This window comes from Elaeis guineensis, chromosome 6, assembly GCF_000442705.2.
Source record: "Elaeis guineensis isolate ETL-2024a chromosome 6, EG11, whole genome shotgun sequence".
Classification (NCBI taxonomy): Eukaryota; Viridiplantae; Streptophyta; class Magnoliopsida; order Arecales; family Arecaceae; genus Elaeis; species Elaeis guineensis.
Window position 1 is genome coordinate 18,655,262 of NC_025998.2, and position 12,606 is coordinate 18,667,867.

Genomic DNA, 12,606 nt, shown 5'->3' on the forward strand with positions numbered 1-12,606 from the left:
AATTAGGTTAAACAGATTAAACATGTTAAACAGATCGGGTTAAATAGGTCAGAAATAGATTAAACATGTTTTAAACAAGTTAAACGAGTATTAAATGGGTTAAACATGTTAAACAGATTGGGTTAAATGGATCAAAAATAGATTAAATATGTTATTTGACTCAATCCGATCTGAATATTCAATAGATTAAATAAATTAAATATCTAAAATCTAAATATGATTTAATTATTAAATATATTAAATAGATCGATCTATTTATGATCTAAATTTATTTAATTTAATTTAAATTTATTTATAATAAATTAAATATAGATCAAATTGATAGATCGAATTATATTTTATTAATTTGAATATGGATATATATTAGTCAGATATCTAATGTTTTATCGTAGGTTCGGATAAAATATTTGAATGGGTATCATCCAACCCATCTCTACCCCTTTTTTTTTTTTTTTTTTCCCGACAATAATTTGAGTGGATTCTTTTTTTAATGCAAAATTCACGCTCTCCCCATACTTCTCGGTGCCGTGCCACGACGTTTGCAAGGCCCACGAACTCGGGGCAGTTTCGTCTTTTTGGCCAACCAGATTAGGCGTCCAAATGGCGGCACGTGACATTGTGATAACACAACGGAAGCGCACTTTTGGAATCAAAGTACGAAACTACCCTTTATCAAGTTCGCAGCTTAGCCGAGAATTGGGAAAAAGAGTAGGGGTAAGAAAGTAACCCTGAGACGATTAGTCGACTACTCCCCATCTTCATCCAACTCACCGCTTCGACACCGTCCTATAGGAGGCTCCCTACGTCTGCTCCCTCCGGCTCTTAGTCTCCCTCCCCCTCTCCCTCCCCCTCCCTTCTTCCCTCTCTTCTTTGAGCGATTTTTCTTCGTTCTCTTTTCGTGCGCAGATCGTGGAGGTTGTGGTAAGATTTGCTTGTAGGATCCTAGGAGTTTAGGGTTTGTGTGTTCCAGTTATAGATTTTTCCTTTTTTTTTGATGCATGATTATCGGTGAGGATTAATATTGGTGCTCTTGATCGTTGGTCAGGGTTTCCCTTTGTCTGGTTGTTGGAGTGGAAGAAGTTTGTAAAGGGGCTGCAGGTAAAGCGATTTCCTTGTATTATGAGGTATCCAATTTATGTTGTGTATATATATTTGATTTTGAGGCGATCTGCTGTTTTTTTATGAAGGGAGCTTCAGATCTATGTGAAATTTGAGAATTTATTTGATATCGGTTCTTGCTTGTTGGATTGCTCTGTCTGCAATTAGGGTTACGATCAAGATGTTAATTTCTGTGGCACAATGTTAGCAGTTTTACGAGTATACATGGTCTATTGCTGATATGAGGTTTTGTCTTGGATTACGATTTTAGGAAAAGCTTGGGAGTGGTATAGTTTGCAACTTTGTATATGAAGTAGTTTTACTATCTTGACATATTTTCAGACTTCTACATTATATGACATTTCGTCCTAAATGATTTGATTAAAAATAGGACATCACATCAGCTTGCATTTTTCTTTCCTTTTGTGAACATGATTATGAATTCTTGCAATAATGAGGAAAAGCAGTAGCTTCAAGTAGTTGTTTTCTTAGAGTCCCTCCCAAGATGACAAGTTGAATGAAATTTTTTGAAGGAAAAGGAGAAAAAGGATGAGAAGGAGAGGGAGAGAGCATCAAAATCGTAAGAAGATGCACTTCTTACATGATAAAAAATAATCCCTTTAAACCGTATAAAGATTTTGATTTGGTGATGCTCTCATTTTGCACTTTGGTCACTCTGTGTTTCCAATCTTCTTAACAGAATTTGAGTAGACATGCATGCGTGCATGCAATAGCTTAGATTCTGATGTATTATGAAGAGCAATTTGATCACTAGGATTAATCTTCCAATATCAACATGCAAACTGAAGGCAAACTAGATTGCAGAACTCTTCATTTAGTGAAAGAAGTTCTCTCTGAGAATTTTTGTTAATATGTCAAAAAGGCTAACCCTTTATCTAGTGTATTAGAAGCATATATAGGACATAGCCCCTAATTAAACCTAGTATAAAATCATCCTGGAAATAGGATTCGGTAATGAGGAAACATGCTAAAATTATTCAACCATTAATATAGAAAACTTGCTAAAATTGGATAGTTGTTGAAGTGCTTGCTCGTGAATCTTTTCTCTTACAAAGCTTGGCATGGTCCAGCTGGTTATGGTACTTGGTAGTTGCACCTATGCTGCATCAGATTCCATGCTTACTCTAATAATTATTTGGTGGGCACGTGGTAAACAACAATCAAAGAGCAAAGAATCCAATGCATAGCAGATAGTTTCAACCAGCATATCTTGCACTAGCCATTGGTTGAAATTTTTTGGTTCTACATGTCATTGTGGAACTAGTTTTAGACTAAGTGGCGGGAAAAATTATGAATTATATTTGGTAAATGAACACATAAAAAAAAAATCAATAATATAGCTCAACATAGTGATAAGGAATTCCAAAGAAAGTAATACACATGTTTCCAAGGAATAGGTTTAGCATTTATTTATGCTAATTATTTAAATTGTGACATCATTAAGTCTAAGTCATTACAAATGTAATGAAGAGCATGTATTAGCCAATGCTAGCCGGCAAACAATTTCATTATTCAACATTATGGACAATTGGAAACCACACCTATCAATTTGTAAATAATAATATCCAGATCATGTATTTGGTGTTGTGCTTTTTGGTCAGAACCTATGATATAGTCAATTCAAGCATGCGTCGCAATGCAACATGGATAGAGGTCTTCAAGGTGAACTGCCAAAATGTAGACATGGATACCTAATGACATCATGCAAGGGTTCCCTCATGACATTGATGCATGCAGGACATGTGTCTTACACATTGCAAAATGAATGTGCATTTATAAAGTTAGCAATGGGATCTCAAGTGTTGAAACCATGTGTTGTAGGTAAAATTGGACAGCTTTTGGTTGGACAAGGTGCATGTCCTCGTTAGTGTCTTGTTTTGATGAAAATGGCTTTCTTGAACTTTTGCAATTGAAGAGCTCACCTTCGTGATTGTAAATCATCTTAAATCAATCTGCGGTATTGAATATGTCACTTTCATATTGTAAATCATCTCAAATGAACTTTAACTCAAAACTATAGTTTGAAATTTGAATCCTTTGTGGTGCCATTGATGCCAAACCTTCTGCTCTCAGTGCATTGATTACTGTTGAATGGGAGAAAAATTTTAGGGTTTGTTGCTCAGTAGTGGGAACCTTGTACCTAAGGTAACGAAACACTTTGAAAACTTTATAGAATCTTGAAGTTTCACCCACTTCCTAAGTGCTTAAAGATTTTTTTTTTAAATTTTTTTTTTTTAAGAATACTTGTTTTCCAGAGCTCACACGATTACCACTCACACGTATACCCATTTTTAGAATTCATATTATGACTTACATTAATGTTTCTTCATCCAGCCTATGCTGGTTGTTTTGTGTTGGATGTGCGTTTCGGTTGTCCTTGGGTTGAGCCTACCCCGTTTTGCACAAGATACATAGGGTGACTGCTTGTGCAATGTGCAAAGAGCAACTATGGTCCACATGAGACAGATGACATTAGTTCATCCTAGGAGCAACTGATCTGTTCTATCATGAGGCAATTTAGGCCTAGTTTGGTATTGCTGTAGGTAGTAGAGCTTTGGACAGGAGAGCTTTCACTAGTAAATTTTAATAGAATGTTGTTTACCCGTTGGCTAACTGTATTTTTGAAGTGCTGTGGAACTTTAACATTTGTCTAGTAACCAAACCAAGGAAGTGCTTTTAGTATTAGGAAATAATAAAGAATATTATATAGTATTTTCAATTGTTTAACTATTTGTAATATTAAAAACTATTTGAGTATTCTTAATTTATAAATTATATATTTTGATATCTTAACCTAATAATATAATAAATCATTGATTGGTACATTACTTAAAAAAAAAAAAAAACTATAGCGCATTATTATTATAGTGTAGTATTATATGATTATTATGATATAATAAAATATAATATCATTATAATAACATACAGTACAATGTATTTTATAATAGTAATAATATTACTATGTTATATTATTTTGTTATTGTATTGTACCATCAAAAACCATCACTATAATTTTGTTAACTTTAATTATTTTTTTAAAAAAATTGTTGTCGGGACTTGAACCCCGGTCTCTCATCTTACAAAAAGCTTTCTGATGCATTGAAATGGAGCTTTTTTTTTTTTTCTTTTTCCAGTGCACCTTTTTCAGATTTTGGAGGAGCAAGAAAGTAGTTTCAAATTTTTTACCAAACACCTCAAAATCATCTAAAAGAACTTCTAGCCCTTCAAGAATTGCCTTTTTGGCCCTCCAACCAAGAGCCTTGGAATGTTGCCCTCATCTTCCTTGTCATAAGACTCTATCGAAAATAAATATAATCAAATACCCTGTCCCTCACACCAAGCATCATCTAAAAAAAACCATGCACAGCAATGCCAAAGGTTTTTAGGAAACAAAAATAGGAATAGTAATTTCCCTGTTCTGCAAGTCAAAACATGTGAACATTTTTTTATATCTCATAGATTAGACTAGAAGTTGTATATAATGTTGCTGAATGTAATTTAGCAATTGTCAAATAATAATTCAGTATTTGGGGATCTTACTGCAATGATGCAACTATATGATCAAGACCTTCATCCATTTATTCATATCTTCTGGAATATATTTTGGCCTATATATTATAAAATGTGGCAGGCTGGTGAGCACAGATGACTATTTCACTGTATCACAAGGCTACAAACACTATTTTTCTGTCTCAACTGTACTTCAGATATTCTGTGTGTCAATGGTGGTGCTTATTTTTTTATGCTAGAGATAGGATTATCGAAAACTCATGGGAAATGTTATTATTGTCATGTAGTCTTTCTTTCTTTGATTAAAATGAAAATAATTGCCTATTATTCTTTTTTTTTTCTGTCATCATTATTCTATAATCATTAGCTTCCCTTCCTTTTTTATGTTAGGGTTTCTTAAATCTTACCTACGTTTCTGTGTTGTTCTGTAATAGAGGAAGCGAGATGGGAATTCTGGAGGGACCAGTTATTTGCCGTCCTTCTGTTCATCATGCTAAGCAAGCAAGAGTTTCTGCTCCCGTAATTAACACTTTATTAACAAAGACTAGTTACTTTAGAAGTGGATTTTGGGGGTCTAAAACTAGATGCAGAAGCGTAATTACAGTCGGTGCCCGTTCCATTCAACCTTGTAAAAGGAAAGGTTGGCCCATTCATTGTAGTTTCAGTTCATCTTCTGATGGTAATGGCAGCATGGCTGGAAACTTCAATGAAAATGATGAAGATTATGTGAACTCCAGTGTGATTGAAGCAGGTAATCTATTTGAACTATCTTTTTATCTTTTTGCTTCTTTTTTTTCTACTACCATCCTAATATGCTTTATTACTGTCAGATCTTTGATCTTTCCATCTCTTTCTTTATGTGTAAGAATGTTGCACGAGGACTTGAGCTTTGAATTCTAAGTTTTTTCGAGTAAATTGAGGTTTCTATTCTTGTCTTTTAGAAATCTGATGACAGGAGTGTAAGTTGTCTTCTCTGGGATGAAATTCAGGACACTTTTTGAGTGTCACTTTTGGATGCTTCTGCTGTTAGAGAATAGAATTTTGCTTGCGGTATAAATTATTCCTAGGTTGATCAGTGAAATGGATCAGGCAAAAATTGTTGGAGAACCGACATATTTAGTTGTAAGTTCACATTGAAATGGTTGATATTTTTATTTACTGTTATCATGATTGACTGTTGATCAACATGCTCTGTAATGGAACTGTCACAGTGGTACTGTTTTATTTATTTCAATTGAGACCAGAACTCTCTTCCTTGTTTTGATCTGTGTGAGAAAACCATGTGATAGACCATCTTCTCTTGGCAGACCATTGGTTGGTTGCATTGTGGTTCTGAGTTAATGTGCTGGACCATTTCTTTGGCGGTTTTTCCCCATATTTTGTGGAAGGTTAGGTCGAAATTTGAAACTACAGCTTGACATTGCGATATTTCTCAGTTTGTCAGTTGTTTGAGTTGCAGACCAAGACTGTCTCCTAGCAGGCCTAGTATTACAAGGTTTACATGAGTAGTCATAGTCAATGTGTCATAGTCAATGTGTCATAGTATATATAAAGGCTTGGATATACTTGTGGTCCAGAAATGTAATCCATTAAGTGCAACACTTTTTTTCTGCTTCAACGTACTCGTTAAACAAGTTAAAAGCTGTTTCATGTAAGAAACAAATGGAGACATGAGTGTTTTCCACGTTTATGGCTTCATGGTCCTAAATGATCAGTAATTTGTTTTTACATACAGTTGAGGTGAGAAGTGGATCAGATGGATTCATGATAAAGATGCGTGATGGTACGCATTTGAGATGTGTTCACAATAACCCTCAAGGAGGAAGCTTGCCAGACTATGCGCCGCATCCTGCTATTGTACTAAAGATGGAAGATGGAAGTGATCTTCTGCTTCCTATCATTGTCTGTATGTGTTCTTTTTTTCTTAGGATTAAGATATTTCGTTGAGAGCAAGTCTCCCATTCCAAGAAACGATCTTCAACCCTCCTTTTTTTCCTTGACAGTGGAGATGCCAAGTGTGTTGTTAATGGCTGCAGTTCGGAATGTCCATATTGTAAGGCTCCTTTATTCTCAATTGTGAAGTATAATGTTAACTTTTTGATTTAGATAATCACTAATCTTGTATTGTTTTCTAAAAGAAGAGTAACCAGTGTGTGTTTCTCAGGCTAGGCCAACTGTATATGACGTAGTGAAGGAGATGATTAAAAAGATGGGATATGTGGTAAGTTGAATAGATAATGTCTGTATGCAACTCCCCCATCCTTTTTTGTGTTGTTCTTTTGCATGTCCTCATGAGGTTGAATACCTTTGTTTGTGTTGGATTTCTGTAAGTTACCTGTCAACCATCCTCATGCTTATTCATGCTATTAGTGACACTTGGTAGATGTGCATCTTACTTTGACCATACCATATGTGCTACATGTCCTCTAAGTGGTTATTGATGATGGTGATAGGATGTTAGCCATGGTATTACCGGCCCATACTTGTGTACCAGGCTTACCATACTATACCGGTACCAAACCAGTACATGATATGGGGGCATATCGAGTATTGGTACGCCGAGCTGATCCCCTACCTGGTATGGACATTGTACCAAGATGGTACTCATATAGGGTCTTGTACCAAGATTGCGAACCCATTGTTAACTATTTAATATTGAAATTTGATCTAGTTTTTGTTGTTTTAGAACCATTCTCAGACATTAAACAAGTATCTTCTTTTTCAGGTTGAACTTGTTCGAGTTACCAAAAGAGTGAACGAGGCATACTTTGCTCGGTTGTACCTTGCAAAGGTAAATCCTGATTTCTGAAATTGTTTTTGTTAATATTAGCTGTACAATAGCGAATGTAAATCCTGAACCACATATTGTGGGTTTATGCAGGTTGGGAATGAAAAAGAGATCATCAGCTTTGATCTTCGACCTTCAGATGCCATTAATATGGCTGTGCGGTTCAAGGTATGCTCTGTTTCTAATTAGCGCTAGCCATCCATATATATGAAGTTTTTAATGCATCTCATAAACATGATTATGTAAAAACCATGTTGATCACCAATTATCTGTCTGGGGCCATGCTAAATATGACCTGACAGTTGGTTTTAAAGAGGCTTTTAGTTTTGCAATCACCTATAGGAGAGGCTTTAGTTTTAACTAAAGCAGCATGGAAGAACTATAGATTTGTATCCTAGCTTCAGAAATTTGATTATTTCATGTAAAAATATTGGTTTGGTTTAATTTTACTTAATATTTTGCAGGAAGGAAGCTTGACATGATGATTGTTTCTTCTAATCATGATTTGCAAATCATTGTGGGTTCTTGGAATAGTTGTATCTTAGAACCATAAATTACCAAAAAAAAAAGAAAAAGAAAAAAGAAAGCATATCTTTTTATGATCTTTAGAGCAGGCTTTAGATTTATTGAAAAAGTTAGACAGCATTTAAACACTTATGTAAACAAATATGCTATTTTACAAGCTTAACAAAAATATGGTCTGAATGTATTTGGACATATTTTATTGTTTCCTTCATATTGGCTTATGAGATTATCATATTTTTTTGCTGCTTGGTCATTGTAATTTAGTTTCTTTAGTATTGTATGTCATTTTTTAATCAACTTTTAGAGTCGCAGTTTTGATTCTTCTCAAAAGGTTCAGCAAGTTTTGATTTTCCAGTATTTATGAATGGGGTACATAGCAACCCATTTCATTTTATAGATAAATTGGTTCTGAAGTTATTAGCCTGAAGTTAAGTTTCTCTAACTATAATTAAGCTTTTCTTATAGATTGTTGTAAAATCAATGTTGGTGCATTATCCTTGCTCTTGCTATTTTCTCAATAATTTTTCAGATGGTTCAGCAAGTTTTGATTTTCCAATATTTTGTGATGGGCTATCATTTCTTAGATAATTTGCTGCTGAATTATGAGCCCTGAGTTGTAGTCATCCTTGTGAAATAATACTATTTTTATTAAACCATCTCAGTTTGCTGCGTAACAGTTGCATCATCATTTAAGATGTGAAGTCAAAGAGGGAAATATCAATTAATATCATTATGAGAGAAGTTGAGGAATGAAGCTATAGAAGAGAACAATATGAGATAACTTATTTTAGTTGGAAACTCTTCCGCAAATAATGGCTGTATTGGATGTGGCACGGGGGCATGTCATAAACTGTAAATTAGAAGATAACCTTGTGTGTGTTGGAGCTCCATTTGTTTATTTATTATTTTTACCATCAAAGGACATTAAATGGTCATTAGTCTGGGAGACAGCACATGGTATTGGAAAGAATTTTTATTGTTTTACTGCTTGGGGGCCTATTGTATTCATTTTTACTAATAATTTTCTAATATTCTGCTTTGTTCCACAAATCTCGTGAATGATTGTAGATCAATTGGAAAAATTGCTAGTAGATTTCTGTTGCTGATATGTTGAGGTTCATAAATCCACTTGGCCAAAGAGGAGCAAGAACTATGTTGTCTTTCTTCATTTGTTTTGGTTCCTTGTCAAATTTAAAGACTTTTTGTTGATTTCGACTTGGCATTTCATCAAGCAGCTTACCTAGTAGCCCTAAAAATTATTACTTGTTTTATTGGTCCTAATAATTGTTGCTAGTTAAACAAGGCTATCGAGGCTCTTCATAAAAGTTGGCTGTACTAAGTAGTGTGTTAGCGGTTGCTTATTGGCTTAGAGTGTTCTTGTCTTGTGATCTTAAAGGAACATGGTCTTTTACTTTCCTGCAGCTTATGCATGGATGATCCACTCACGAAGTGAAAAGTAAAAGACAGATGTAAGTGTAAATACAAGTGCAAGGAAACTAATGCAGGAAGTACTGATGAGGGTTGCTGTATTGATTATTATTTAGGAGGTTTAGGTTAAATACTGCCAGGGTTTTAATAGGAAATGCCAATTTTGATTTGAGAGAGGGAAGATATGGTTTCTTCACTAGTGAACTGCAGGAGCTATTTTTCTCTACAATAACGAACGAAGCTTCTACTTTATTTGTTGCAACCACCTTAATGAACTAGTTTTGGAATTTGTGTCTTGTAGATGAAACAAGCATTTGAAACCTCTGAAATGAGAAGCTGGGGATATGGATGGTTCTTTTTAAGGAAAAGAGGACAGCTTGGAATCTTATCAAAGCCAGACATTGTGGTGGACCACTACGGTGGTTTGACATGATAAATACAGTTGTTAGTCCTTTTTATTGATTTGTTACTCATATGGATTTAAAATCGATATTATATTTTTCAAAGAATGGAGAGTTTCATCCTGTTTAGGGAATGGATGACTCGGTCAGTTGTCAGGGTTTTTAGAGGGGTTGCTTTGGCTTTAATTTCAGAACCTTTAAACATCATAAAGTCTTTATTTTCCTTTGCTATTGCAGTCTCTTTTGCTGACTTCCTCTTTGAATCCAATTGAGAACCATTCCTTAATCAGATTGTATTATATCATAAGCAGCAGATCTTTTCAAAGCAGAAGACATGAGTGCATTTCACCTAACATTTAAGTTTTCAATGCAGCTTTTGTTATAATTCAGGTAAAACTTAACATGTCTGTCGCCCTAACGGGTGTTGACTGCCCTTTTTTCTTCCCTCCAAATCCATATAGGTGCCTATACAAGTCAATAGACATCTTGCATACAATGATGGGATGCGAGTGGTTGAACCGACTAAGCTGGCAGTGCAGGCTTCTCAGTCAGAGGGAATGCTATTCACAGAACTTGACAGGTGGAAGCTATATGAATGTTGCACGCATTTTAGTCTTCTTGTGCCTTCCACATGCACTTATAATATTTTGTATTTAATGGGTCACAATTCTGGTGCAAATTGGTAGTGCTCTCATGGTAGTGTGAAGTTATAATGTTCTGCAGGCCTGATGGTCAGCCTTGTTTGGAAGCAACGGAGTTTGGTTTGGTGCGTAACATGTTGATTGCTGCTGTTGAGGAAAGATACAGAGACGCTGGTGAGATATGATGCTCTTATCTGTTGGCTTTTGTAGTTATGTTCCTAGGAATGAGTCTGTATAAAATTCTAAAATTAGTATAAACAGGATAACACTTATTTTCCTTTTCTTCTTTTGATTTTGGGTTTTGTTGGTTTTGGGGGCGGGGAAGTGTTAAGCTATAGCAATTATGGCAAGGGATGTGGTTTAAACCTTATGGAGTCTTTTTACATGGGACACACTATTATATAATTCGAAAGAGTTCATCCCCCATTAACCAAGAACCTGAAACAAATTGAATTTCTTTGGGAAAACCAAGTTTGGTCAATCTTTGCGCTCTCTAATTTTGCAATATTTTGTTGCAATTTGAATTTACTCCCAAGTCTGTGTTATTGTGCTTCAGCTCAATGGAGGGACAAGCTTTTTCAGCTGCGATCCAAGAGAAGGAACTGGACATGACAGGTTTGTGATGCATTCCCACCACTTCATTTATCTTGTAGTACTGTCTTGTACTAGAAATCTCTAACCTTACCCCAGCAGACTGCTTTCGTTGTTGCAGTGTCTTAACATGTATATAAGGCCAGCGTTTGGAAGCAAGTGCAAGCCTGATGTCTTTGATGGTATATATAATGTATATAGGACGTAGCCACCAAGCTTGTGTATGCATGTATAGTTGCTCATGCCATGGTGGCATCTAAAATGGCATGTGGCAGTATGCAAGTATTCGACTATAGAACTAATTCTCAGATGTTAGACTCGTTCATCTCCATGGTGTTTTAGTTAGCTTTTGCCTGGTTTCCGGTGTTACCAGTTTGTGGTTTGAGGCTTCAAATGCTGGAGTACACTGATTTTAATCATGTTTTAGACCTCATTTATGTATCAACACCTGCGTAAATATTTGGGAGGACTTGATTTCAAAATCTATGATATTTTTTCGTACCTAGTTATTTGAGGCTTTATAGATTGTGTGTACCATTTAGATTTTTGTTTTGCAACTTGAAACATTGAATTGTGTGGTGGGTTTTGAGTTCGCTTTTCGACTCCGTGTATTTGTATCGGCAGCCCTACCGACGTATGTTTATATGTATGCCTGAGCATGTAGCTTAGGTTGAAGCTTCGTTTAAAAGCTCAATGCTTTCAAAGACCCTGAGATGCTGGAACCGAGAGGAAATTTAAAAAAGAAGAGGAAAGTTGTGCTGTCTAAAATGATGTTTAAGACTTGCATGTTAACTTCGCCGAGTAAACAGATGGTCAGTGTTGGTCCCCGGCTGGGACAGTATCTTTAAAATCGATCCGCTCCAATTTGATTGGGATTGTGATCGTTGCGATACCTGGGAGATTGCAAGCATCCATAAGTTGAAACGAAACTCAAACGAGCCACATTATTCAATTTGTTGAGATGTAGCAATGCAGGACTTCTGTTTTATGGCACTTTGCCCAACTCTGAGAAGTTTACCAAGTCAACATTTAAGACACCGCGGTGCTATGTTGCAAGAAGTTTATTATCTTTTACCTTCTCTACGCGTCCTGTATAAAACATTCAAGGTCGGGGTGGTGGTTGCCACTTTCCTTGCCTATGATATGCCATCCTACCCATTAATCCTTATGTAGCATTTCCGGCGACCTCGAAGCGCGATCGCTAGCCGCGCATCTGGCAACGAACAGAATTTTAAACATGCTTGCCTACCAGCTCTGGTGAACCTAATCTTTTCTTTTTTTACTTATTTACTAGTTGTGATGATGAGATGAATGAATAAATAAATAAATAACCATTTCCAAGCTTGGGTGCAGTGTGCTACCGGCCTAACACCTCAGGTGAACCCCAAAAAATAAAAATTTTCTTTTTAATAATAATAGCAATAAATAAATAAACAAATAAATAATAAAAATACCGAACGCGTCTCTCGGAATCGACGGTACAGGGAAGGTCCGAGATTTGGCACGACCAGAATCGACGGTACAGGGGAGGTGCGAGATTCGGTACCGTCGCGCTTTTTTGGAAGGTCTGTTTGCATACGTTGACTTCAGATTCCGGTTGCCG

The 12,606-nt window shown here is 35.8% G+C and overlaps 1 protein-coding gene across 3 annotated transcripts; it reads left to right on the forward strand.

Annotated features, from left to right (window-relative positions):
* The first annotated feature begins 763 nt into the window (after positions 1–763).
* On the forward strand, positions 764–11,512 carry LOC105047021 (bifunctional nuclease 2). Of its 3 annotated transcripts, none has more exons than XM_010925794.4 (12): positions 764–921; positions 1,046–1,124; positions 5,064–5,380; positions 6,365–6,535; positions 6,633–6,682; positions 6,794–6,850; positions 7,355–7,420; positions 7,511–7,585; positions 10,233–10,351; positions 10,495–10,586; positions 10,969–11,027; positions 11,106–11,512. In XM_010925794.4, the coding sequence occupies exons 2-11, from the start codon at positions 1,120–1,122 to the stop codon at positions 11,022–11,024; spliced, it is 1,008 nt and encodes a 335-aa protein (XP_010924096.1). In that variant the 5' UTR covers positions 764–921; positions 1,046–1,119; the 3' UTR covers positions 11,025–11,027; positions 11,106–11,512. The 3 variants fall into 3 exon arrangements, with proteins under 3 accessions (XP_010924096.1, XP_010924097.1, XP_010924098.1); XM_010925795.4 differs by having other exon boundaries at positions 11,125–11,512; XM_010925796.4 differs by having other exon boundaries at positions 1,046–1,098.
* The last annotated feature ends 1,094 nt before the right edge of the window (positions 11,513–12,606 follow it).